This window comes from Triplophysa dalaica, chromosome 19 (genome assembly GCF_015846415.1).
Source record: "Triplophysa dalaica isolate WHDGS20190420 chromosome 19, ASM1584641v1, whole genome shotgun sequence".
Classification (NCBI taxonomy): domain Eukaryota; kingdom Metazoa; phylum Chordata; class Actinopteri; order Cypriniformes; family Nemacheilidae; genus Triplophysa; species Triplophysa dalaica.
Window position 1 is genome coordinate 5,986,584 of NC_079560.1, and position 27,831 is coordinate 6,014,414.

The 27,831-nt window shown below is 36.4% G+C and overlaps 4 protein-coding genes across 5 annotated transcripts; all 4 read left to right on the top strand.

Annotated features, from left to right (window-relative positions):
• The first annotated feature begins 1,206 nt into the window (after window positions 1-1,206).
• gnrh2 (gonadotropin-releasing hormone 2) lies at window positions 1,207-2,350 on the top strand. The gene is made up of 3 exons (XM_056730679.1): window positions 1,207-1,344; window positions 2,024-2,107; window positions 2,254-2,350. Exons 1-3 carry the CDS (start codon window positions 1,207-1,209, stop codon window positions 2,290-2,292), a joined length of 261 nt encoding a protein of 86 aa, XP_056586657.1. The 3' UTR covers window positions 2,293-2,350.
• Window positions 2,351-5,614: 3,264 nt separating this feature from the next.
• On the top strand, window positions 5,615-8,001 carry gcnt4b.2 (glucosaminyl (N-acetyl) transferase 4b, tandem duplicate 2). Of its 2 annotated transcripts, XM_056731198.1 has the most exons (3): window positions 5,615-5,956; window positions 6,703-6,739; window positions 6,834-8,001. In XM_056731198.1, exon 3 carries the CDS (start codon window positions 6,896-6,898, stop codon window positions 7,976-7,978), a length of 1,083 nt encoding a protein of 360 aa, XP_056587176.1. In that variant the 5' UTR covers window positions 5,615-5,956; window positions 6,703-6,739; window positions 6,834-6,895; the 3' UTR covers window positions 7,979-8,001. The 2 variants fall into 2 exon arrangements, with proteins under 2 accessions (XP_056587176.1, XP_056587175.1); XM_056731197.1 differs by having other exon boundaries at window positions 6,703-8,001.
• Window positions 8,002-18,255: 10,254 nt separating this feature from the next.
• On the top strand, window positions 18,256-19,886 carry LOC130408123 (beta-1,3-galactosyl-O-glycosyl-glycoprotein beta-1,6-N-acetylglucosaminyltransferase 4-like). The gene has a single exon (XM_056731591.1). The coding sequence runs from the start codon at window positions 18,503-18,505 to the stop codon at window positions 19,757-19,759; it is 1,257 nt and encodes a 418-aa protein (XP_056587569.1). The 5' UTR covers window positions 18,256-18,502; the 3' UTR covers window positions 19,760-19,886.
• Window positions 19,887-22,143: 2,257 nt separating this feature from the next.
• On the top strand, window positions 22,144-27,284 carry LOC130407884 (beta-1,3-galactosyl-O-glycosyl-glycoprotein beta-1,6-N-acetylglucosaminyltransferase 4-like). Its single transcript, XM_056731202.1, has 2 exons — window positions 22,144-22,562; window positions 24,239-27,284. Exon 2 carries the CDS (start codon window positions 24,240-24,242, stop codon window positions 25,515-25,517), a length of 1,278 nt encoding a protein of 425 aa, XP_056587180.1. The 5' UTR covers window positions 22,144-22,562; window position 24,239; the 3' UTR covers window positions 25,518-27,284.
• The last annotated feature ends 547 nt before the right edge of the window (window positions 27,285-27,831 follow it).

Below are 27,831 nucleotides of genomic sequence, written 5' to 3' on the forward strand. Positions count from 1 at the left end.
ACGTTGGCTTTTTAATGAAACACGTTTATCTAGAATGATATTGGGGTCAATATTGAGTTGCCATGTGTGAAATATTAATGACAATTTGTTAACAGAGTATTACATTTTCTAGTTTAGTTCCTAGTTTTTAAATGATTTTGACCGCACAATTTTCTTTTCCAAAAACTTTTTCATCGTGAATTTTCTCATGTTTGTTTATTGCCACCGTGGCATGTTATAATGTAAATAAAGTTTTGTTCACGTTTGGCCGTCTAAGAAAATTGGTTGTGTCAAACTTGTGCATGTGACATAGTTGCCAACAATTGCATGTTTCTGGGAATCACTAATGATGTGTGCAGTCATATAAGTGGTTGGTTTAAAAAAGGACATAGTCCCATAGGGATCAATAGTGTTTGGAGATGATAATTGGAATTGGGCTGATCTTACACAGAGTCTCCTCCAAATAGATGTACACTGACCAGGCGAAGTGTTGAGCACTCGAGAGGTCAGTGTGTGTGTGTTTTGGGAAAGGGAGGGGAGATCTGGCGTGGGACATAAATTGTGAGGAGGAGGAGGAGGAAATATCCAGAGAATGAGTGGATGACTGAATCTCTTTACTTCCATTGAACTGCTCACCTGAGTGAAAGATTGTATCAGGATTACTGAGATCAGAACTTCAGAAGAGGAATTGCCATAGAAAATAATTTGAGAGACCTGTTGAGAGATAAAGGTAAGAATTATGTTTAAGAATTTATAGTTTGTAATCGAAAGTAAAATTGAATGAGGACTCGCCTGTGTTTCACTGGTCATTATATATGCTTTAGCATAATATGTAGTTTAAAGGATAATTCACCAAAAAATGTGGATAGACATTTTGTTAGTATGCATTTCATTAGAATTAAACCCACAATCTTGCTTCATAGCATAAAGTAAACAGTAAAATTCTATATGTTTTGGGGTCGAAATGACAGGAATGATGGATAAGTTTTCATCTTCTTACTTATATTTCTTATTTACGTGGCCAAAATTGCACAATAATTAATGCTGTTTTTGTTTGAGATTTGAGCAACATCATTTTTTATTTATTGTGTCTTTGGTCATTCAAAATCTACAAACTTATAGGCTGATGAATTCAGCAAATCTGACATTTTGCCCATTATAGTCCAGAATACTACTCTTGATTTGTCTTTAAAAATCTCTATAATAATTTGACTGTTTTCCACAGTTATGTTGAACGTCTGCAGGCTGTTTTTGGTGATGGGGATGCTGCTGTGTCTAAGTGCACAGTTTGCCCTCTCTCAGCACTGGTCTCATGGCTGGTATCCTGGAGGAAAGAGAGAGATTGATGCTTACGACGCCTCAGAGGTGTGTTAACTATACTATTGCTATCAGAATATTATTAAATAACCTGATATACTTTAAGGTAAATTGAAGTACAAACGCCTGTTAAATTCTACCACAGATGTATTAAGCCAAAATGTTTATTTTAATTTCTGTGATAGTTTATGTAAATAAGCTTTTTTAGTAGGAGTTACATTTTATTTGGTGATATATTTTAATTCAATAGGCTCAGATATTTAATCTGTTTTTTATTTGACCACTAGATGGCACAGTTTGATAATTCTACGCTCAGGATCTTTAAATTAAAGGGATAATAATACAATTCTGTCATCATTTATTTACTTTTGTGTAATTCAAAGCCTGTTTGACTTTTTCGTCTGTGGAACACAAAAGAAAGATATTCTGATAAATGTCTCAGTAGTTTTGGGTCCATTAAATGCAAGTCAATAAGGGCCAGTGTTAATTGGTTACCAATATTCTTCAAAAATATTATTTGTGTTCTGAAGAAGAAAGTCAGGTTTAGAATGACATGAGGGAGTACTTATTTCATTGTTAGATGAACTATCCCTTTAAAACAGACATTTTAACTCAAGATAAATGTGTCATTTGTGTACCTCACAAATCTAAATAATTGATTTTAGCAATGAATTAGTGATGGAAAGTATCATCATTACTAATCCATAGGGTGTGCTTTCTGTGACAGGTTTCAGATGAAATTAAACTCTGTGAAGCAGGAAAATGCAGCTTTTTGAGACCTAACGGAAGAAACATACTAAAGACATTACTGGTGGGTACATATAGTGTTTTGTTTAAATAGTAAATGCAGAATCATATAATAAATACAACTTTAACTTAATTATTTACAATTTACCTATTCTTATAATTTTGTATACTTATTAACCCTAACTCAAAATCTTTCTATGGTTTTAACAGCTGGACGCCCTAATAAGGGATTTTCAGAAAAGAAAGTGACACAAACACAATGCACTACTATGTGTCCAAAGAAATGTGTTTTCCAGCAAAGCCCATGACTTTTTCATCCAAACTGCGCTCATTTATTTATGTAATTTTTATTTATTATTTGAACTGTTCTTTATTTTGCTATTGTATTAACCAATTCCGAGTAAAGGTGCTACAGGCACTATGTATCCATTTGCAGCTGTTCCTACAATAAAGGCTTTATTTTGGTATTTTGTTTTAATTGTTCAGCATCTTGTTGTTTAATTAACAGTTTGATATGAATTATATTTAAGCAGTTCTTTTTTTTAGTTTGATGAGTCAGATTTTGTTACATTTGGATAAATTCTTCATTTTAGGGACATATTACTTTATTCCATGCTTGTATCGGCAGTATTATTGTTTTTTTCCGGCAGATGGCATAGTTTGCCACCTTTATAAATATTCTGCCTCAGTTAAAAATTCGTGAAAGCACGTTTTTGTATGTTTAAAATTTATTTCAGGTAACATCTGGGGGCATGTTTGTAAGAATATTTGTTGTCAATGTTTGGTGTTAACCCACTCAAGTTTGATTAAACAATCAAAATATTAGTAAATCCTGTGATATACAATCAGCTCATTAAGCTTGGTTATGTCATTTATACGGAAAAAAACGGATAAAAATGCAAACCACCGTGCATCAGAAAGTGTATTCTATATACACTAAAGGCTCACAGGAAACCTCAATCATCTGTAACTTTTTGCCAAGCCTCGCCGACGTTGGATTTTGGCCACTACTACAGCCATGCGCACACGCGGGCAGTGTTGCCAGATTGGTTCAATAGTGGACAATTTCCAGCCCAAATGCTCAGTCGACTCCAACAAAAACCATCCCAAATTTAAAATGAAAAGATAATGAGATAGAAATGCATTGCAATGTCAATCAACGATTATAGTCACCATTTTATCTCCTTAAAACGGACTAAGATGCAAACATTTAAATAAACCAGGAAAACAGGTCGAACAAACATAGCATTAAAGAGAGTTAGAAAATATGACTTAGCCTATATGTTCAAATCGACAATCAAGAAATTAACCAGTGACTTAACCCTCAAAAAACACTTTTTGAGCAAAAAGTGCACAATATAAATAATCGGATACGGAAAGCTAACTGGGTATTTTCCACTCGTTCATGTACTTCATTCATACACCAGTATCTGTACTTTACTTGAGTCTTTATATTTCTGCAGACTATTACTTTTACTCCACTACATTTCCTGAACAAACTGCAGTCTACTTTTACTCTGATACATTTCCCCTAAGCTGGTTCGTTACAACAAAATAAATTAATGGAAACAGAACTGGAATAGACAAGTCGATCCGGTCACAATGATAATGATAAACTAATCATTGGTTACTCATTGGTTAAAGCTCAATGTGCGAATGAAAGAAGGTGCTCTCCGCGATCAATTTCAACACAAGGTTTTAATGTGCTTTTGTTTTTAAAGATAAACAGCATTTCTTTCAGTTTCAAAGAATTTTCCCATAAGTGTGGCCTTAAATATACCTTAAGCTTTCTTAAGTTATTTGCATATTGTCTTTGGTAAAGGGAAATCACCCCTTAAGTGTAACACTTAAGGGAAAAACTTAAGGAGCTTTATGCAACCAGGGCCAGGCAGATTTGTTCTGATTTTGTTCCAAGTTGTTGGATAATATTGGGGTGGGAGGGAACTATCCTTTAATAAAGTTATAAGGTAAAGTTATAAAGATTTGGTTTCTGAACTTGTATTTTGATAGTTTAGCAATTTGGCTACATATTGTTCCACATAAAACTATGAGCATTAGACAGAGCTTTTTCAAATTCCTATGTAAGCACCATTTTTTTATCTTTATGCTTAAAATATAAACACGTTTGCCACATATTTTAATAAAAAAAGTACTTTTGATACTTAAGTACAAAATGTATCTGCTACTTTAAGACTTGTATTCAAGTCATATTCAAAAAGATTACTTTCATTTCTATCACAGTTATTTTCTGTGAAGATATCTGTACCTTTAATCAAGTATTGCTTTAGGTACTTTATACATCACTGGAGATCTCCCTATCCCAGACCTGGTCAAACTGGTCAAACTGAATCATTAAGGGATGTGTTAATAAATAATGAGTTTGTGACTGCACTACAAATTATTTTCGAACATTTTGAAATAACTTGACAAAACAAAAGAAAAGAAAAATCAAGCCGCTTGGGCGTGTTTTTAATTTAATAACTAGCCCAAATTTTGTCCACCCGCCCAATCCATTGTTGAAAAGAAGCCCAAACCCGCCCAATCTGGCAACACTGCGACGAAGCACATTATCATAGACTGACTCACTGGTTTCAAGGTTAATAAGGGTGTGGAGTAATAACCTTTGATGTTGGTCGAAATCCAATTTCCTTCTTTCCACGAGCACCTCATGCCCTTCCCCAGGGGTCCAGTATGACGTTCATTTCAGAGATTGAATTTTACGCAACATCTAAAATATTTTCAAAATATGTGCATGACGTTTCTAATAAAGCACTTTTCTGGCAAACCACTCAAACCAATGCATATATAGTTTTTAGCGCACATACATTGTTTCCTACAAATGACAAACTTCTCGTTTTAATGCTGCAACAAGGATTGAGAAGATTGATCAAGTCACGATTAATTTGCATATAATAAAAAACCTTTACGACGTGGGGAAACTATATCCAAGGTTTGAATTTTTTAGTAAAAAAAACACTGGATAAGTGAAATACGTAGCACAGCTTGAAGCCTTTAAATCACCTCAAAGTAGATGGCAAAACGAACAGGGCATATGAGGGGATAATTCAGAGATCATGCGCAGCTTCTGCGAACACAACGTGGTCGACATCACTAACCTACTATGTTTGTGCTCGAGCTGCTGTTTAGAACACATAAATGTGCGATGAGTTTTGCATAAGTTCGTTCGAAGAATGTCGGAAACCCTGCCGAAGTGATGCTGGTATGACAGAAGTTGCGGATCGGATGACAAGGGGCAGGGAAGCTATACAAATAAGATGAAAATGAAGACCTGCTTGTCCTTGACACAAATCACATTTGTGCATTTGTATAAAGTTATCTTCGTCGTAAACACAACATCTGTTTAAACTGTGAACAAACTATTTTTCTATAGTTCCTACACACCGTTTATGTATAGCAGACCTTCCATCATCATTTAAGCAAAAAGAGGCTTCAGCCTAAGCTTGAGGTACAGAAAAGTAGCCTTTCACATTTTTCTTTTTGATCCTCACACATGCACCTTTCAGACATTTTAGCTTTAGCTCCACCCCGTTTTTCTTCATGAGGTCCTTGGGGGAAGCATGAAAAACGTTATGTTTCAATAATCATAACTCTATACGGGAAAGCGCTTATCACGTTTTTTATGAGTCATGAGGTGCGGAATTGTTTCTGTTTATAGAGGTTGTAAATAGATAAGGGAAAGGAAGCGCTGCGTGCTCGCAAGATGTGATAGTGGATTTCTCAACACTGGATTAGTTTTCTCAAGGTTTCCCCGCGCATTCGACCTCTCATTCGTCGATTTGTAAAAGTTAATAAAGTTCGACCTGTCATCTGCCGAAATGGAGAGTCATTTTATTTTTTAGACACAGACTTTCAATTCGTCTTTGCAATGGCAGCGATGTAACGGCGCAACTAGGTAAGTTTCACTAACGGTCTGACTTTACACGTTTATGATTTGGTTCTGCATCTACAAATATAAAAGATGTGTGTTTAGTTTGTTTTACTTAATGTCACTTTCACACTTGAGGCGGATTGAGGAAGTAGATATAAAAGCAGTTTGTCTTTTTCCTGGTTTCTCTTAAACGACTAGATAAGACGGGGAAGTGTTTCAGTAAATGTCATAATTCATAATGTGCTGAAACACTTAATGATTTATTTGGGGTTTATAAATCACTTCTGGGTTGGTCTTTATATTTTGGTTTCGCAGTTACAATTAAAAGATACAGTATGCTTATAGACGCCTTTTATCTCATGTCTATCTGTACAAAAATGAGCAATTCTGTATAGAATACATGTTATTTTTTGTTTACAACCTACCAATGTTTCATATTCTACCATGAGTCATAATTTAACAATTATATTTGTCGTAAACGTATGTTAACAAAAATTATATTGATTCTGCCAAAAACAATAACTAGGCTTTTATTTTTTATAGGGGGCATAGTCACTAAAGAGGTTATACATAACCCACGCACTAGGTTCAATTTACTGTAAATGTTTGTATGAGCTAGTGTGTATGTGTGTGGGTTTTTTTGAGGGAAAAAACCCCATGGCACAAGTCAGACCTTGTGCTTCCTCGAATTACTTAATTCTTCAGAGCTTGAGCCTCTGTAAGACATACAGAGACATGAGTTACTAACAGAGCCTCTATTTTCCCCACAGAATGAGAAGATTGTGGCTTCAGCGCATACTGACAAAGGTCATTGCTTTCTTTATAATCTTGATACTCCTTGTGTATGTTTCAACAATTGTATTTTCAAACGAAGGTCACCTAAATACCTTGGGATCCACAGGAATATTTGAGAGACAGCGACTGACTGTCGAATATGGCATTAATTGTTCTACAGTGTATGACATGGAACCCTTGGAAGTCGGAAAATGTTTAGTTGTCCGTAAAAACAAAAAATATGTGGAGCCACCTGACAAAAACATTGTGAACGCCACCTCTGACTGCGTTAGGTTTGCTGTATCACAGGGTTTTAAGGAGTTACAAGTCTCTGAGTTTGAGCGTGGGTTTCCTCTTGCTTACTCTTTGGTTGTTCACAAGAACGCTGATCTAGTGGAGAGATTATTAAGGGCCATTTATATGCCACATAATGTTTATTGCATACATTATGACCAGAAATCTTCAGATGACTTTAAATCAGCGATGCAAGGACTGGCCCGCTGCCTCCCTAACGTCTTCATCGCCTCAAAACTGGAGAGGGTGCAGTATGCAGGCATCTCACGCCTCAAAGCGGATCTCAATTGTCTGTCTGATCTCCTGGAGTCTGAGGTCAAGTGGAAGTATGTCATCAACCTGTGTGGTCAGGACTTTCCTCTGCGGACGAACGCTGAGCTGGTGTCAGATCTTCAGATGCTCAAAGGAATGAACATGGTGGAGAGCAAGAGACCTGGAGGAAAGAGTCAGCGCTGGAGTTTTCACCATGCTCTGAAAAATGACAAAGCCGAATACCACGAGTCTCCTGTCAGCACTTCTGAGGATAAACCTCCACCACCTCATAACATCGAAATGTTTGTGGGCAGTGCATACTTTACACTCTCACGGGAATTTGCACTTTTTGTTCAGTGGAGTTCTCTCGCCAAAGATTTCTTGGTTTGGTCTGAGGACACATACTCACCTGATGAACATTTTTGGGCAACTCTGGTCCGTGTGCCGGGAGTACCAGGAGAGGTGCCGAGATCTGACCCCGACATCACAGAACTGCATAGTAAAACTCGCCTGGTGAAGTGGTCGTATTTAGAAGAGAATCTTTACCCACCATGCACTGGTGAACACATACGGTCTGTGTGTATTTTTGGTGTTGGTGAGCTCAGATGGCTCCTAAACTATGGTCACTGGTTTGCTAATAAAGTTGACCCTAACGTAGATCCTATTCTTATTGAATGTTTAGAGGTGAAGCTTTTAGAAAAATTGTTGATGTCAAAAAATAAATAAAAATACTTAATTTTTTACCCTAAGCTGTATCTTTATCTTTGGTGTACAAATAAAAAAATTTAGTAAGTAAACTGGATTGTGATAATTGCGTAACTTAGTCAACGTACAGTGCAATAAAACTACTGTATCCAAAGATTTATGAGTGTTTGCTGTAAATACTTACACTGGGCTCTCTTTCTATTAATGTTTCATTCTCTTTTTTTGTTTTTAAATTCTTCTCATTACACATGACTGTGCCTGAAACCTTATTTTGTTCTGATTTATACAAAATGGAAAGTGCTTAACTTCCTTTTAAAGTTAACATAAGTTCAAAAAGTGGTTCTGTATTTCATTTTCAAAACATTTTAAGACCAAAAATTTTGTACTCTATACAACTAGAAGATTTGCACATTGCACTTTAAAATACACATTTGTTCATTTAGCAGCACTTTTATCAGAGCGATTTAAAAAATGAGGAAGCACAACGTTTTTGACTAGTTAAGAAGTGTGTTAAATGTATGAAGTGAAATATAAAACTTCCTTCATTTTTCACAAATTTCACAATAGCTCACTTTGTCTTTGAAGTTTCTGATGCTGTTAGAACAATAGAGGCACATTCAGCTAATTGCATCCATTTAAAAGATCTTCACGGGCAGCTCTTTGTGCTTAACTACCCTTTGTGAAACTGTAGCAGTGAATTATCCATGATAGGTTGCCCAGATCCTTTTATAACAAACACACCTTTGAATTTGTCCTTTTGATTAGCACGAAAGACTAGTCATTATCAAGTCATACTAATCCTTTTAACCAAGTTTGGTGATGAGAGCCTGTTTTTTATGTTTTTAAATGTTTCAGCATTACAATGTCTCAAGTGCCCTACTTATCTTTAAAAAAATGAAGACAACAAAAAGCCCATTTCAACAAACATTCCGTAAATGTGCTATAAGTAAAAAAAGCCCCTGGTGGGACATTCTTTGCATGACTTAATTATAAAATTATGCTATACTCAAAAAATGTTTTTAATCGAGCCTGCTTTTAATATTATACCAGTAGATGTGATATTATCTGACTTGCCATGCCTGCAACATGCAGGCAATTTCAAAGGCAAATTCAAAAGATCAACAATTAATTTACATGTGATAACCTTTCACACTCGTCATGCTGGCACATTGCTGTTGGATGACTTTATGTAAATATATATATATATATATATATATTTATATATGTATATACACACTATAAAGGGAACAAAAAAAGAGTATGGAAAGATGAGACAAGTGTGAAGAAAATGAACACTCTGAACAGAACGTGGCCAATCATTCTGCAAGAACCAACTCTGGAAAATGAGAGACAAAACTTTGCTACTAAAACATGTATAAAATAATACTTGAAAGGTTGTAGTGAATTTGCCCTCACCTCTTACGTCCACTCACTGTTGCAGCGTAACAGTGTCCTTCTTACTGTATGTTGCCTGAGAAATATGAGTATACAGTACATACAGTAACTCTCAGAAGTCTCACATTTTAGTAAATATTTTATAATATCTTTTCATGTGACAACACTGAAGAAATGTCACATTGATACGACGTAATGTAGTGAGTGCACAGCCTGTATAACCGTGTAAATTTGCTCTCCTCTTAAAATAACTCAACACAAAGCCATTAAAGTCTAAACCGCTGGCAACAAAAGTGAGTACACCCCTTAGTGAAAATGTCCAAATCGGGCCCAAAGTGTCTATATTTTGTGTGGCCACAAGGGGTGTAACGGTTCAAATTAATCAAGGTTCCGTTTGTGTCAAGGTTTCGGTTTCGGTTCGTGCTATCTTCAGGGAAATGGGACTACTGACAAATATAAATAAGAACAAATAATCAACAAATAACAGCACCAATAAAACAACAGAGCAAAGCAGAAAATAAAATAAGATACTGTATATATACATTTTAAGGTATAAATGGATTAAAGTAATCAAATAAAACATAACATGGCATATGTGCAAATTAAAAAGGATGAATCATTATTGAAGTTACAGAACCTATAAGTCACAAGAAGTGTGTGATTTCCTTGAATTTTAACAGAAAGGAGGAATATGTTGTTGTGGCTTTAAAGGGACAACTATCGGTTTTGGCGTGTGGTTCCCCCATGTGGTTGATAAGCACAATAGTCTGTTATAAATGTTGTAAATATTGCCTCTGTATAAGCTTTAATGTGGGCAAAGCAATACAGGTGAATTTATTGACTAGGCAGAAACCGCTGTTACATCATGTCACTTCATAAACTGCGCATGTACTAAAGCACTCTTTTGACTGCCGCGGTTTATACTGGGCTATACTAATAGTTCAAACTAGATTCTGAGGTAGCAGTTGGTTTGTTAGCCGCTAGCACAAAGCGTGCTAGCCACATAGGAGCTAACTTCCTAACGTTAGCCACATAACACATTTTCAGTCACCCAAAACACAACGCATGGACGTGAATGTGTTTAGTAACCAACGCAAATCATTTTCTGTAGTTCGAATTTCCGAAACACATTAGCGACCAGGCGTTGTGCTTTGTGTATGGTCGCACTCTCTTACTTACACTCAACTCGCTATTGGAATAGTGCCTGGCACAGTAACTATTGATACCGATAACATTAGTCTACGTGCATGAACTAAGGAATCAGCAACTTTGGACCATAAAACATTTATTGTGGTTTGGTTTTCATCATTTACAAACATAACACTAAATTTGTGATGAGGCACGATCATGCTACGTAAGCTATTGAGACCCGGCAACATTACATTATCTCTAGTCTACCTTACGGTTATAAATTGTGAACAAGGAATGTTAGTGCGCCAATAAACAACCCGAGCACAGCCAAATTACTAAAAAACTCGAAAGTATAGGACAGTAAGAAAAAATGTACGTATAAGTCTTTCAAATTGCGTTAATCTAGATTGTATCGTCTTATTGTTAGCTGGTGGCTAATTTATTCCAGCAGGGTTGCCAGGTCCAAGAAATATTTCCAGCCCAATAACCCCTCAAAACCCGCCGAAAAGGAATAAAAACTAGCCCAATTTTTTCCCTCTGTCAAATCAAAGTTTACAACATCCTAAAGACGTTTCTATTGCCATATTTTTCATCTGAATGGTTTCATATGTATTGTATATATTGTTTAGTTCTGTTGAACACAAAATAAGTTTTGGGATATTTAGGAAAGCAAACAATTCTGGGTCACGTTTGACTACCATTTTTTTTTTTGCTATGGTAGTCAATGATGCCAGCAGCTAACATTCTAGCAAATATCGTTGTGTTCAACCGATCAAATACATTTATACAGGTTTAGATACAACTAGTTTCATAACAGAATTTTCATTTTTGGGTGGAGTGTCCCTTTAAAAATATCCCACGTGCACGTAAATGGAAGAGAAACATGTTTTCTCTTCGTAAGACATTCAGAAACTTGCTTAAGAAATAATCATGGTTACATTTATTGCATAATGTAAAATCTGTTAAAGCACGTCAATGATTTAGTTGTTCTAGACTACGTATAGCGCTGATCAAACGTGATATTTGGCAGCCGGAAGAATTAAGTGTTGCACACTCACGAGTGATTTCTTTCATTGTGCAACGTGACATTCACCTGATGAAACATTGGTTAAAACATAATTCGGATGTACTGTGTCTTATACCACAGCTAATTTTTCCTCTTTGGTTGAGCTGAGCTCCCGCGTTCCTCTCTGTACTGTAGCCTGTCTGTCAGACTAGTTCTCCACACTTTTAAGACCGGGCCGGTCCTTGAGTTGGCAGGTATTCATTCAGTGTGAATATACATTAAGAAACTCATCAATTAACATTTATCCTTAGAATATAAATTAACATTTGGCTCCATAATTTTTCCCGCAATTGCATTCTCAAAATAGCCCAATTGTGCGGGAAAACCGCGTACCTGGCAACACTGTATTCCAGGGTACGAGTAAAATGTGACGTATGCCGTAAAGCAGGGCATAGGCGGAGCTTGTACCAGCCCGAACACCAAAGTTACAAGTGCAATTTCAGACAATACGATGCTGCTCAGGAAGCAACGACAGTAAAATTCGTCCAGTTAAAAGTTGTCCTACCACTAAAATAATTTTAGAGACATTCATTTAAGGTCAAAAAGTTTCTCGTTATCGCTTTAAGAGGAATGAAACAGATCCAGTACACTGATACTGTACACACGCGTTGTTTTTCGTCTGCCTCGTCCGTTCACTTAAGACATAATATACTGATTGTTAAGATACCTCACAAGAGGGGCATGTTGACCTACTTCGTGTGTGAATTTGTTCGTGTAAGCGCTGCAAAAAACATTCAATATTTGCGCCATGTCTGACTTTCCTTGTGCGCACTTCGGATCTTATCACAGCGCGCATGCGAGTTTTCTTGTGCATCATATTGCATTTTTTAATTGGCAAGGCTTGAATGAGTTTAGTTTTAACAGCAACATGTGCTGTTCAGGTCTCACCAGCACTCGCGCGCTCACAACACCTGGGTGATGAAAGCATAAATGACGGGAGTAAATCCCGGGGGTGACGGAGGGGATATGGTCCCCTCCATCCGAGAGCTGTCCCCGCCAAATCATTAAAACTTGCACTGTCTATTGTGATAAATATATATTTATGTATAATTCAACTAATTGTGTAATTCGAAAAAAGATATAAACGCCAAAAAAGCGTTTTAAGTTTAGAAACGGTTGAGTTCCCCCTCCCCTGCCTCACAGTGGCTTTACCCACTACCTGCTTTCCCCGTTCATCTCACCCACACTCAGTACGCTACACATAAGTAAAGTATGCGGGTCATTTCATCAGTGGCTGTTGAACTCCAGTAAGAGTCATTTTATTCTACTACTTTATTCACTTTAAATGGAGTCATTCTCTTTAATGTAGTTGATGGTGATTCATTAATAAATAAGTTGTTGCAAAAAAAGCTGATTACCGATGTATTTTACCATGTATCTGCTATGTTAGATATTAAAATGTTACTTAGCTAGTTGACGATAGATGGTTTACAATAGCTTGTTGCATATGACGTCACACCATGAAACTAACACGCCGATGTCGTTTTCTCCGAATCTATTTTGTGCAACGTGTGTAGTCTGATAAACTAAGCAACGAGTACAACACATACTTTAAGCATCTTTCACTGTTACTAACTGTTAGGGTACACAAACATGAACATATTACACTTACATATGGACATTGCACAACATGGGAAAATAACTACCACTCTTTAATGTAGATGTATGGTGACCTTGTCGGTATAAATCAGGATAAAATTTGTTTAAGTGTTTAAAAAGTGACTCATTGTTAACATGCAGTATCATGGGTATTGTGTTTTATACTTATTTCCTGTCTTGACAGCAGATACAAAAATAAAAAGATGTAAATGGAAATAGCTTTATTAGGTGTTACAGTATGTGACGGTTCAGTTCAGTTATAATATGACTGCAAGTCTGGATGATAAACCTATGAACCTCACGCATATTGTCGCTTTGTGTCGTATTTTGACTGTATTATTTGTGTCCCCTTCAAAAATTCCTCTGGAGAAATGTTATGTTTATTGCCCCCCCCCACTGTTAAATGAGATTAACGCCCATATAGAGCTGAAGGGAAGAACAGCATGCAGGAGACGAAGTTATGTTAAATAAACAGAAAAGTGATTTATTGAATAATCTCAGTTGTGCATTAATGCTCAGTCAAGCTCTATCAAACTTTGTCTGACTAGAAACAGATTCAATATGTGTTTTTAACCATTCAAGATTGCAGTATCAAAACATTGTCTCATGACATTATTATGAACCTTGAGATGGAGAACAATGGATACTCATATCAGCATAAGACTCCATAAAACTCCAAACGAGGTTAAACAACAGGAAAGTAAGAAACAAATAATACGAATAGAAGTGAATAATAAAATAAATGAATGAATACATATGATAGATGAATATTGTAATACATTAGATAAATTAAATAATTAAATTAAATTAAATAAAAACAAGAAATAAGTGTAGGTTTCTATCCAGATCTATCATTCCCTAGTCGACACAATTGTTTTCCAGCACTGCCTTAACCCTCTCGGGAAAGGAGTTCACCAGAGCTTCACAGGTTGCCACTGGAGTCCTCTTCCACTCCTCCATGGCAACATTACAGAGTTGGTGGATGTTAGAGACCTTGAGCTCCTCCACCTTCTGTTTGAGGATGCCCCATAGATGCTTAATAGGGTTTAGGTCTTTAGTGGTCGTGTTGGAGGTGTGTTTGGGGTTGTTATCATGTTCTAATACTGCCCTGCGGCCAGATCTCCGAAGGTAGAGGATCATGCTCTGCTTCAGTATGCCACAGTACGTGTTGGCATTCATCGTTCCCTCAATGAACTGTAGCTCCCCAGTGCCGGCAGCACTTATGCAGACCATGACACATGACACCACTATGCTTGACTATAGGCAAGACACACTTGTCTTTGTACTCCTCACCTGGTTGTCGCCAAACACGCCTGACACCATCTGAACTAAATACATTTATATTGGTCTCATCAGACCCCAGGACATGGTTCCTGTAATCCATGTCCTTAGTCTGCTTGTCTTCAGCAAACTGTTTGTGGGCTTTATTTTAACCTCTGCAGCACTGCTGGTCGCACTTATACATCTATTTTCCAAAGACAACCTCAGGATATGACGCTGAGAATGCATACTCAACAAGTGGAACTTGTCCTGTTAAACCGCTGTATGGTCTTGGCCAGTCAGTTTCAGGGTCTTAGCAATCCTCTTATATAGAGATGCACCAATTGCAATTTTTTTGGCCGATTTCGATTTCCGATTTTATTATAAGTGAAACCTGCCTGTTCCGATTTTTTCCGATTTTATAACCTCAAACTATAATTTACAGTATATAAAAAAACATTAACTTTTCTACAATACACATTTTTTCATATTTTTTTATTATCATTACAGAAATTATTGAACATTACAATTTCCCTAAATACAGTTCTACAACCTGCATTAAATTACAGAAGCGTCTCTTGCCCAAATAACTTTTAAATTGAAGGATTCTGTGACTGAAAATAAGTATAAATAATAAATATAAATAATAAAATACAACTAAACTTAATCCATTAATCGACCTTTTTCATTTTTGCACTCTCACAAAAGTCTAAAAAATACAATAACAATAAAATACTTTATTCTTGTCTGTTTCTGTTTATGAAACTATCATTGCTTTATTAATTATTTTCTGAAATGTAAAATAAATTGTCTTTATCTTGGGTCTGTAGTACTAAAAGAACTGGGTTGTTTTTAGCTGCCACTTCAATAAAAAGTTAAAAACCTTACACAGGATAAGTGAATTCTACTTTAAATTTGTATATGTATTTGCCTTTTTTGTGTTGGTAAAGAACTCAATCAGATATATATCACAAATATTGGTTGTGTTATCTTTTATAAAAAAGATAAACAGATTTTTTTCAAGTCGTGTTGAATGTCATTTTACCTGAGTGAAATGACCATAGTTTTAATGTAAGACAATTAATCGGGTTGAATGGAATTTACATTTGTTTTACTCATAGTGGACGACTTCAACATGAGTTTAGCATGTGTCAGAGTTTAGCAACACAGTTAGAATGTAGTACATAGCCGAAGTAGACGGAGCAACGAAGGTGAACTACTGGATAGTCAAAAATTGTCTATGCACTACATGATTTGGTTGTGTGTGCGCGCACACGGAGACTTGCGCAGTTCGGTGGAAACATGCAGTCACGAGTGTTAATGAGCCATGAATGACAGACGTCTTGAACGTACGTTTACTTGCGTATTTGACGTTATTGCCCGCGTGGCTGGCAACATTCGATCGGCTTCGAATTGGCAAGACGTGAGACTGACCGGCCAGTCACTTGTCACGGCCGATCATGCGAAAACAGGCCGATTCCGGTTTCTGACCGGTCAATCGGTGCACCCCTACTCTTATAGACTAGGCCATAGGCTAGTGCCCAATTTAGACATTTTCTATATTCAATTTTGTTGTCGTTAGGTAGGTAGGTACACAAAACCAATATTACTTCATTGTTTCCTCAAGTTTGTGCACAAGTATCTAAGAAACCAATCAACAAAGTAACAATGGACCTATAAAGCAACAAAGTTTGCTAAAAAGATTTACTTAGAAGACTTGTACATAATTCTTAAAATTATGAGAAGATCATGCCATAAACTTATAATCATCAATCCTACAGTACGTCAGTATTATATTATATGATATCTACTGGAATCCTATAAGTGCATAATAATTCCTGCAGCAGTGCTGCATTCCTGCAGAACATAACAGTCAAACAGGGAAAACCCTATAGGACTCCTGGAGGAATAAACGGGGGAAATTTGTAAATAAGATTTGTAATAAAAGAGGAAAATTAGTGTCAGTTTACACAAAATAATAGCTTTCAGTTCTTGATAATGTCATGAATTAAAGTTAGACTAAATAAATTTTTGCTTTCGATGGAAAATGTTTGTGGCTGTACAACCACCCCATCAACCACACATGCAAGGGAAATTTGATGATGATCAAAGTGCAAATCATTTTGAAAGAAAGGGTAAATCAGTATATCATTTCCTGTAGAGTTTGCTAATGCACTTGTCTTTCAAGAGTTTATCGTAAAATATGAATCATTCCAATTTAATGAGTAAAAGCATTAACTTCACCCCTGTTACAGTGAATCAAGATATTTCGGCTTGCCAAAACAAACAAACTCCATGGTCTAAATTAGGGGTGGGCGATCTAGAAAAAAATTCAAATCACGATTTTTTCCAGATAGATCACGATTTACGATTTTATCGCGGTTCTTCTTCAAGTTGGTTTTAAGACTATTTTGCAAATTAAAGGGGCTTCAATACAGCCAAACTAAGTCCCCATATAAAAATATACTCTTTACCATTTATATTATGAAGAATATTTTAATCAAGTTAATATTTAATGCAAGTGCAAGACCATAAATCAGCTGTTAGCAAAAAACTTTACATTTTGAATTTTGTTTTTCATCTTGTTGCGGCACTCGGAGTAAAGCTGTGGAATGGGCGTGGAGGATAAATATTTTTGGCTGGGTATTTCGTAACGTGGATCTACGACTTTGAGCAGTTTTTTAAAGCCCTCATTTTCCACAGTCTTTATGGGAATCATGTCTTTGGCCAGGTAAAATGCGACCGCATCAGTGACATCTTTCCACCGCTTGTTCATTCTGTCATACGGATACGGAGTTCCTTTCTCAAATGGTTCTTTCGCTAAAGTCGTTGTTTAAGCCTTTTAGTTTCCGTATGCTTGGTTGTACCTGATTTACTCGCGTGGGATTCCTTTATAATTTGACTGTCGGCATACTCTTTCAGTCCCTTTTATTTTGAGGTGGTTAAAAAGGTTCGTTGTGTTGCATTACGACGCTCGGATCTTATCATTGCCACATTTGCAAATAACTGTTGTTTGGGCCGTGTCAGTTGGGGAAAACCCAAACCATTTCAATATTACTGATGTAGAATTTTTTTTAGGGACCAAGTCCTCCGTGTTTCCCTCCATCTTCACTGACCGCGTCACTTAATCTTACTGAATTCACAAGCAACGTATACGAGCTTGTTAACATGGCGCAATCTATCGCAAGTATGTGGACGAATTCTATAGAACAGCACTATATAGGACGATTTAACGATTTTCCCGAAAAAGTGGATCGTGCAGTCATTTTAATCGTTCACGATCTAATATCGTCATATCGCACACCCCTAGTCTAAATTTAAAAACTTGCAAACTGTGCTTCCTTTGATAAGCATGTTCTCTTGTGGTCTGGTCTTTATGTTTGAAGTCCGTTGTATAAAATCTTGCTCTTCACCCAATTAGGCAATGCCCTGCATAAAACATTTTGTTTGAGTTGACACTTCCTCTTGCACATCAATCTTAAAACTTTGTGAAGTAGCAGCTATTTGTAGAGATTAAAATTTTGTTACTGTTACTTCGTTTTAAAGAGATTGTTCAATAATTATGAAAATTCAGAACACAAATGACAGTTTTATGACTTACAAAGTCAAAAGTACTTGCACAGTGGTAGTTATTGTTGAACTTTTCCACATATCAAATAGTTTTCATATTTATCTTCGTCCCATAAGTTTAACTTTCAGTGCTTGTGAATATTTAAACCACTCTTACCTGGATGCTTTAAATGTTCCCTCTTAACCTTTGGCAAAGCACCTTGGCACATTATAAAGGTACGTAATCATTTGACAAAAAGGTTGCATTTGTAAACATTAGGGTAGAACTGACAATGAACAATTATACAGCATTAATAATGCGTAAATGTACAACTTTAAACTAAACCTTGTTCTCCTACTTGTAAGCCGGTTTAGATGAAAGTTGTTAAGTTTTCACTTTGCTGGGTTTTTACAGGCGTGCGTATGTTTCAGTTTTATAAACAATCTGTCAGACCTTGTACTTCCTCAAATTAGTAAATGTTTTGCGGTGTGTGATTAAGTACATAGACACAGAGTGAAGTAACAGTCAATGCTTTCCCTCCAGAATGAAAAGATCGTGGCTTCTGCGCTCAGCGTCAAAGACCATTGCTTTTTTTATTTTCTTGTTGATTGTCTTTGTATACGTTTATAATTTTGTATTTTCAAGAATAAATGAAGATGACATTTCTGGATCAACAGAAATGTTTGTGAGACAGCGACTAACTGTCAAATATGGAATCAATTGTTCTGCAATATATGACATGGACCCTATGGAACTGGGAAAATCCTTAATTGTCCGTAAAAACAAAAGGTATGTGGGTCCTTCTGACATGAACATTGTGAACGCGGTCTCTGACTGCGATCTGTTTGTTGTATCACAGGGTTTTAATGAGATACAAGGCTCTGAGTTTGAGCGTGAGTTTCCTCTTGCTTACTCTTTGGTTGTTCACAAGAATGCTGATCTAGTGGAGAGATTATTAAGGGCCATTTATATGCCACATAATGTTTATTGCATACATTATGACCAGAAATCTTCAGATGACTTTAAATCAGCGATGCAAGGACTGGCCCGCTGCCTCCCTAATGTCTTTATCGCCTCAAAACTGGAGAGGGTGCAGTATGCAGGCATCTCACGCCTCAAAGCGGATCTCAATTGTCTGTATGATCTCCTGGAGTCTGAGGTCAAGTGGAAGTATGTCATCAACCTATGTGGTCAGGACTTTCCACTGCGGACGAATTTTGAGCTGGTGTCAGATCTAAAGATGCTCAAAGGCAAGAACATGGTGGAAACCAGACAACCCGGTGGAAAGAAGTGGCGTTGGAGTCATCAGCATGCTCTTAAAAATAACAAATCTGAATACTATATGTCTCCTCGAACCATTTCAAAGATGAAACTGCCACCTCCTTACAACTTACAAATGTTTGTGGGCAGTGCGTACTTTACACTCTCACGGGAATTTGCACTTTTTGTTCAGTGGAGTCCTCTAGTCAGAGATTTCTTGCTTTGGTCTGAGGACACATACTCACCTGATGAACATTTTTGGGCAACTCTGGTTCGTGTGCCGGGAGCACCAGGAGAGGTGATGAGATCTGACCCCGACATAACGGAACATACAAGTAAAACTCGGCTGGTGAAATGGTTGGCTTTTGAAAATATTCTTTACCCACCATGCACTGGGAAGCATGTACGGGATGTGTGTGTTTATGGTGCTGCTGAGCTAAGATGGCTTCTTAACAATGGTCACTGGTTTGCTAATAAAGTGGACACAGACATAGATCCTATTATTATTGAATGTTTAGAGGAGAAGCTAAAAAATCAATGAAATACTTTTTTAAAGGACAAAATCTTATTTATTTATTAATTAGATATTATTTATTAGAATGATCTTGCTTGTAAATGTAAATGTAATGTTCTATAATCACCATGCACTGTGCTGTGTTTTACCTTAGTGTTTTTCCTGTTTGCTCCTGACTAGCTGCTTTGGAACAATGCACATTGTGAAATGCGCTATATAAATAAACTTGATCTGAGCAAAAAATCTGAATTGAGCACTAAGGCTTGCAGTGTGAACGTGGCTTTAGAGTCCCTAAAAAGAAACCATTAGAATTGTATGAAGTCAGAACCAGCATTGCATTGTCGTTGTTTGCAATTCAACTAAATCTGTGTTGGTAATAAATGCAGGCTCGATACAAAACCTCAATGTCAAGTGATCTTTAAAAAAACACTTGAATTAAGCCAAAACAAGTTGTAAATAAAGGTATGTGCGAACATTAAAACAACTTTAGTTAAAATAAACAAACACCCAAACGAAAGTAAAATGCCGGCAGCCACCTCAAATTCACACAAACATAATAAAACATAATGTCCAGGCCTGGTCCTCTCTCATTGTTCACTCCTGTCGCTCCTCCTTTTATGTTTCCGATCTCCTCTGTGAGAGATGCGGGACCGGTGCAACCCATCGTTCCCTCAGGGCCCTCCTCCCGCCTTGCTCGTCACATTATTTACTAAAAGACACATGCATTTAAGTACTTTATACTTGCATTAATTATGGAAATTGTTCACAGAAGAGCTTTACATTTGCATCCTGTTAACCCTGTCTTGCATACTGTTTTTAAATTTCTTGACCCCTAAATCAAAATGTTAAACATTAAAACTTGATGTGTCTAACTTTTTGTTACACATTTAGCTCTCTTTTGCCACATTTTTTTCAGCAATCTTGGACATTACTGTAGAAATACAAAGCGTTTCAGTAGGCAAACCGAATATTTCAATAACTATGGTTTTGCTAAAGAGAAGAATAAGGTTGGCTATTGTATACAATTTGGCCGTTTTGGTATTGTTTGTCTTTGTTTGTCTATGTGTGTAACTGACCACTCTTTAATCTGCCTTTAATTCGCCATTCATTAAACTTGATATCAGATGGTTGCACAAACTGTTAGACTAGCCTTACAAGTTTTCATCGCCCAACCCACTGATCTCGGCATTTCATTAAATTTTTTTAATGTTTTTGTCACACCACAAAAGATTTTTTTGAACAGAATGTTCCAGTGTCACTCAAACTGGTTACTTCAGATAGAGATATAAATATGTTTCAGACTAAAGCTGTAATTGTCTTACCGTCAACAAACATTATTTTAAGTATCGGGGAGGCATATTTTGAGTTTTGGTAGTTGGGTTGTCGTTTACTCAGATCTGGCAACCCTTATTACATTTAAGGATTTAGCAGACACTTTTATCCAAACCCTTAATTTGGGTTTGGCTGCCCATCATACACACTCACAATTGGTGCAGGTAGGCAAAATACTTACTCCATATGGCCAAGACATTAAAGTTGTCAGTTAATAATGATAAACTGGTAGTTGTGTTCTCCAAAATAGTATGTGTAATAAAAGCTTTCCATTCAACTGCTGGTAGGCTATTGGTAATAGGAGTCTTTGCACACGGATGTAAGATGCCAATAGTCTCTTTATTGTGCTTCGGTAAATAAACATTCCTTTAATTATAGTTTTTAGTGTCATTTTTTTGGTAATCTCTCACAGAAAAGTCCACACGAAATCAATACCCTTAAAGTAAAGCATACCTTTCCACTTGGTCTCACATAATCCAGAAAGCCTGTTTAACCTCATGAAACACGACCCAAAACAGTAAAAAAACGATTTACATTTACATTTACATTTAGGCATTTGGCAGACGCTTTTATCCAAAGCGACTTACATTGCTTTATCCTATACATTTTTTTCATAGGTATTTGCAACCACTGAGCTACTGGAAAGCAGGAAAACTATGTGCTACCCTACTCCAAATACATACCTGCTTTCACATTATCCTATCACCCTTACATACGTGGGAGGGTGCCACCCAATGGACAAATATATAATTATAACAAAAATGGTTGCAACAGTGTGACAATTTTTTGTCTAAGGTGGCCAATAACTGTTTGGTTACAAGCATTCATCCAAATATCTTTCTCTGTTTTCATTTGATTTTTTTTTTTTTCGCATTGCATGTTAAAATGAATATAATTTACTTTTTCACACAAGTTTTAAAGAATTTTCACAACAGCTCAAAATGTCTGTTATGATTTTGAAGAAAAACACGTACCTCTGGCTTTTTCAGTTCGATAGCCATTTACAGTAATTTGTTTACTTTGTTTTCTGTCTACAGGTAAACGTTTTACTAAATGAAAAACATACACGCCTTTACAAGCAAACAAGATTATAGGTTTTGTCTTTGTCTCCATTATAGCAGGGGGAACACATGATGACAGCTGTGAATGCTATCAGCTATCAGATACTGTTGCACATGTTTTCAACAAGGAAGTTTAGATGCGTCTCAAATTCATGTGTAACAGTTCGAAGACATGATAAAGCCGTGGTCTTTTTGTTCACATTATTCTTTATACGTTTTTATATATTTAACACTAAATTGAAAACTTTGTTGATGCTTTGAAAAGATCCCAAGTCTGACTAGCACCCCACCCTATCAATTATTTTAATTCTTTTCGATATTCGTCATCACAGTAGATAGAGGAAGTTACCATGCTGTTAAATATTTAAAGCATTTCTACCTGTCGACTTAACCTGCTAGTCCTGCACCTTTGGAAAACATCATTATACACGATAAAGGTAAGACCTAAAATCTCCAAATAATGTTTTGATGGGGTTAGTGTCCTTAAATTGAAATAAACCTTAATAAATATTATTTCCATGCAAGTGTATTTAACAGAATATATTGCATTTTGAATGATGTTATAAGCTTTTAAGTATTATTATCTCTTTTCCTTAATCAATGTTTATTAGAACCAAATGATGAGTCAAACTTGTGAAAAAAGGAAGCTCTGAGAATGGGGTGAATAGGATTTGTTGAAAAACCTCTTATCTTAAATCACACGAGAGAGAAAACTTCATCAAATTAAACCTGTTTGTTGTCCGTCCCTAGAAGTAAACTTTAAGCACTGTTTACTGAGGTAAAGGTAAAATATGTTCAACCAGGGAAAAAGTTAAGAGACAATTCCAAAGTTTTTATCCAACAGCAAAAGTAAAAAGACGGAATTACAAGACACATGAAAAATGTGATAAAAATAGGTTATCACCCTTTTTTTTTACTTTTCCTAAATACATGTAGAAATATTACTGTTGTATTGCATGAACGTAATAGGGACTTGTTTTATTTTGCGGTCTGAAAAATATAGAGCATCTTTTCTGTTATTTTGGCCTGTTTCACCAGTTTTCACTTTCTGCAAATAAATGCAGATAGAAACAGTATTTTTATTTAAAATTTGTGAGAACATTTAGTAGTTCACAGATTAAAACAAAATTAATAATTAAACCTAAACACATTCCTAGAAATAGTAAATACAGTAAAACTGAAAATAATTTTGAAAAGGTTTGATGTTAATGTTTTCCACAGGTCTTCAACATATGTATCTTATAGTGACAATGACAAATACATTTATTTGGCAGCATTTGGGAATCAGGCTGTTTTCTGTATTTTTTTGTTTGTTATTTATTATTATTATATATGTTGTTGTTGTTGTGGGGGGCACGGTGGCTTAGTGGTTAGCACGTTCGCCTCACACCTCCAGGGTTGGGGGTTCGATTCCCGCTTCCGACTTGTGTGTGTGGAGTTTGCATGTTCTCCCCGTGCCTCGGGGGTTTCCTCCGGGTACTCTGGTTTCCTCCCCTGGTCCAAAGACATGCATGGTAGGTTGATTGGCATCTCTGGAAAAATTGTCCGTAGGGTGTGAGTGAATGAGTGAGTGTGTGTGCCCTGCGATGGGTTGGCACTCCATCCAGGGTGTATCCTGCCTTGATGCCCGATGACTCCTGAGATAGGCGCAGGCTCCCCGTGACCCGAGGTAGTTCGGATAAGCGGTAGAAAATGGATGGATGGATGTTGTTATTGTTATTTTAAATTTTATTATCATTTAAATCCTTTGAAAATCTGATTTTTTATTATTTGTAACTTTGAAAATATTTAGTACTTATCTTATATATACCTTTACATTTGAACATTTCTTTTACAATCAACCAACCAACTGTTTTACAGTAACAAGTTTTGACAATTTAAAAAGCTGAAACGGACTCAAGGCCCTGATTCTTTTCATACAAAGAAGCTTACGTGGCTCCGATAAAAATAATTAGATTGAACAAAGGTCTTAAGGTTGGGAGCCTTCAGGGCCTGATAGTAAACAGAGCACCAAGAGCATTTTTAAAGAGGCTTTGTTCTTCCTCAGTTCATTTTAGGCACACAAATACATTAATTACTAGCTTTGTAACAGTGCCTCCATTTTTCCCCACAGAATGAGGAGATTCTGGCTTCACCGCAAACCGACAAAGGTCATTCCTTTCTTTTCAACATTGACTATCCTTGTATATGTTTGTACAATTGTGTTTTCAACTGAAGATTACAGTCGCATTAATACCTTGGGATCAATATTTGTGAGACCACGACTGACAATTAAAGCTGACATTAATTGTTCTGCAATATATGACATGGAACCTGTGGAATTGCAAAAATCTTTAGTTGTACGTAAAAGCTACACAGGGCCATCTGACAAAAATGTTGTGACTGTCACTTCTGATTGTGATTTGTTTCTTGAATCAGAGGGTTTTGATTTGATACAAGGCTCTGAGTTCGAGCGTGAGTTTCCTCTTGCTTACTCTTTGGTTGTTCACAAGAATGCAGATTATGTGGAGAGGTTACTAAAAGCCATTTATATGCCACATAATGTTTATTGCATACATTATGACCAGAAGTCTTCAGATGACTTTAAATCAGCGATGCAAGGACTGGCCCGCTGCCTCCCTAATGTCTTTATCGCCTCAAAACTGGAGAGGGTGCAGTATGCAGGCATCTCACGCCTCAAAGCGGATCTCAATTGTCTGTCGGATCTCCTGGAGTCTGAGGTCAAGTGGAAGTATGTCATCAACCTGTGTGGTCAGGACTTTCCACTGCGGACGAACGCTGAGCTGGTGTCAGATCTAAAGATGCTTAAAGGCAAGAACATGGCGGAGAGCAAGAAACCTGGAGGAAAGAAAAGACGGTGGACTTTTCACCATGCTCTGAGAAATAACCAGTCGGAATTACACGAGTATCCTGTCAGCACTTCTGAAGATAAATCTCCACCACCTCATAACATCGAAATGTTTGTGGGCAGTGCGTACTTTACAGTCTCTCAAGAATTTGCAGCTTTTGTTCAGTGGAGTTCTCTCGCCAGAGATTTCTTGGCTTGGTCTGAGGACACATACTCACCCGATGAACATTTTTGGGCAACTCTGGTTCGTGTGCCGGGAGTACCAGGAGAGGTTCCGAGATCTGACCCCGAAATCTCGGAGCTGCAAAGTAAAACTCATCTTGTGAAGTGGTCGTATTTAGAAAAGAATCTATACCCACCATGCACTGGTGAGCATGTACGGGCTGTGTGTATTTTTGGTGCTGCTGAGCTCAGGTGGCTTCTAAACTTTGGTCACTGGTTTGTTAATAAAGTTGACCCGAATGTAGATCCTATTCTTATTGAATGTTTAGAGGAGAAGCTTTTAGAAAAGCGGCAGACATTCACAGTGAAATCTTCTTACTAGTGACTGCAAAATGAGATGAAAAAGCATTGGCCCTAAACCAGGGGTCTTCAACCGGGGGTCCGCGGTGGAACTGCAGGGGGTCCGCTAATTAAGGTTTACCCACAGGCAGTGTTGGGTAAGTTACTCTTAAAAAGTAATTAATTACTAGTTACTCATTACATATTCAATAGTGTTATTAGATTACTGTCCAAATTACTCTGTCCAAAAAGTATTTAGTTACTCATTACTAATTACTTTCTATATCCTACATCGACCTTGATTAGTTAAGTAATTCAAGGATAGACATGAAACGGCTTTTTTAATTCATTCAAATAAATAATATTATTAACTGACCAAAGTATTACAAATGTGAGCACATATACTTTAAAGTAAGACTTTAAATTTTGATGTCAATTACACTATTGCACACGCATATATTTCATAAAGTATTTAGTTTAATTACATCAAAAGTAATTGTAATTAAATTACAGAAAACATATGAGTAATCCCTTACTATACTTTTTCAAGGGAAAAGTAATTAAAATACAGTAACTAATTACATAGTAACTAGTTACACCCAACACTGCTCACAAGCAACTTTTTGTTAAATGTAAAGCTTGGGTACAGAAATAATAATGTTCTCTTTAAGTAAGTAGGGTTAGAATCTGTGCATTAGCTGTCTCCCTTCTGATAAAAGTATGCATGAATGGAGTTGCGTGCAAATAAAGTGCATTCTCATATGGTTCTGTATGTTTCATATAACTTCTGTTCAAAATTGTTAAATCTTTAAAGATCTAGTTTGACAGCCAAATGACACGTCACTGCTTCTGCATTGTAAGCTCTGGCAGAACTATTGCATGTGATTAAAATCAATGAAACGCACACCGTGTAGTACCGATGGTGCATGTCAAACAAGTTTCCCTGAAAATAACGCAGACTCGTTGTATCATGTTGCTTGTCTTAGTCTGATTTGATGCTACTCTGCAAAAAAAATTGAGCTCAGAATCATAAAAAAGCTGTGTGTTCTACAACACACAGAGAAGTGGAAGAAAAAATAATAATGATACTTAATAAAACGGCATGATTTTACAACAGAATGCATAAAATCTGCACTTATTGCTTTCGCATCCAGAGAACAACCCCAATGCCTCCACTAAAATAGTCTGTGTGCCACTAACCATGGTCAGTCATATCACTGAAGCCATTTTTAATTTATTGTCCCTCTCAAGGTAAATGAAAATATTTGATGCTGCAAATCCCTTAAAAATACTCAAGCAATCTATATTAAAAATACAAATAATACACAGAAATGTATTTAGCCTATGTGCAACAATAACATGATAGTGCTAATGTAATGTCTTGACATAATATTGCTGTGACAACAGTGTTTTATAGCTCCGTTTACACATTTATTATAAGGGGGTCCCTGCATCTCTCATCTAAGGGTTCCTTGCCCAAAAAACGTTGAAGACCCCTGGCCTAAACTATGAAACATAATATTCATTGGGCTTCATAACATCTCCTCCCTACATACATTCAGTTCTCAACTTACCTTTTAACTTATACATTTCAGTTCTGTATCTTGACCTACCTGTTATTCAAAATTGTTGAAGTAATTCTGTGTTCATGCATCTAAAAAAATGTTTTTTCTCCATTCTGTAATGTTTTCTTAATGTCTTTTTAAGGCCTTGCTGGGAAAGACACCTTGTAAATATTCTAACCTTGATTTCCCTTAAGAAGACTACTTTATGGTTTCTAAATCTTAAATAAAATTTTGTGTGATTTAAAGATTGTGATTTTATATCAAATCAGATATCAGCAAGTCTCACTATTATTACATCATATTGACTGTTTATTAGTTCTAATAAAGCACATATTTAACATGACCATTCTACTTCCCTAAACCCTAAACCCAACAACAACCTTAATTATTCCTAAGCAACAAATTAGTAGTTTACTGATGCAAAGGTCATAGTCAATGGTTTGTTAATATTGAGAATTGGACCTTAAAATAAAGTGTAAACAAAGTTTTTATCATTAAGGTTTTAGAAGTAACTATTTTAAGGTCCAATTCTCACTTTAACAAACCATTATCTACGAATGTTTTCTCAATAAACTCGTAAATTGGTGCTTATTCATAGTCAGTATGATAGTTGTCAGGTTTGCGTATTGGGGAGGATTAGGGATGTAAAAAATGGTCATTCAGAATATGTGCTGTATAAGTACTAATAAAGGTCGTCCCTTAGAGAATACTACTAATAAGCACTCTAATAAGCAACTTATTTGTTAATAGCGAGAATTGGTCCCTATACTATAGTGTTACCAAATATTTCCA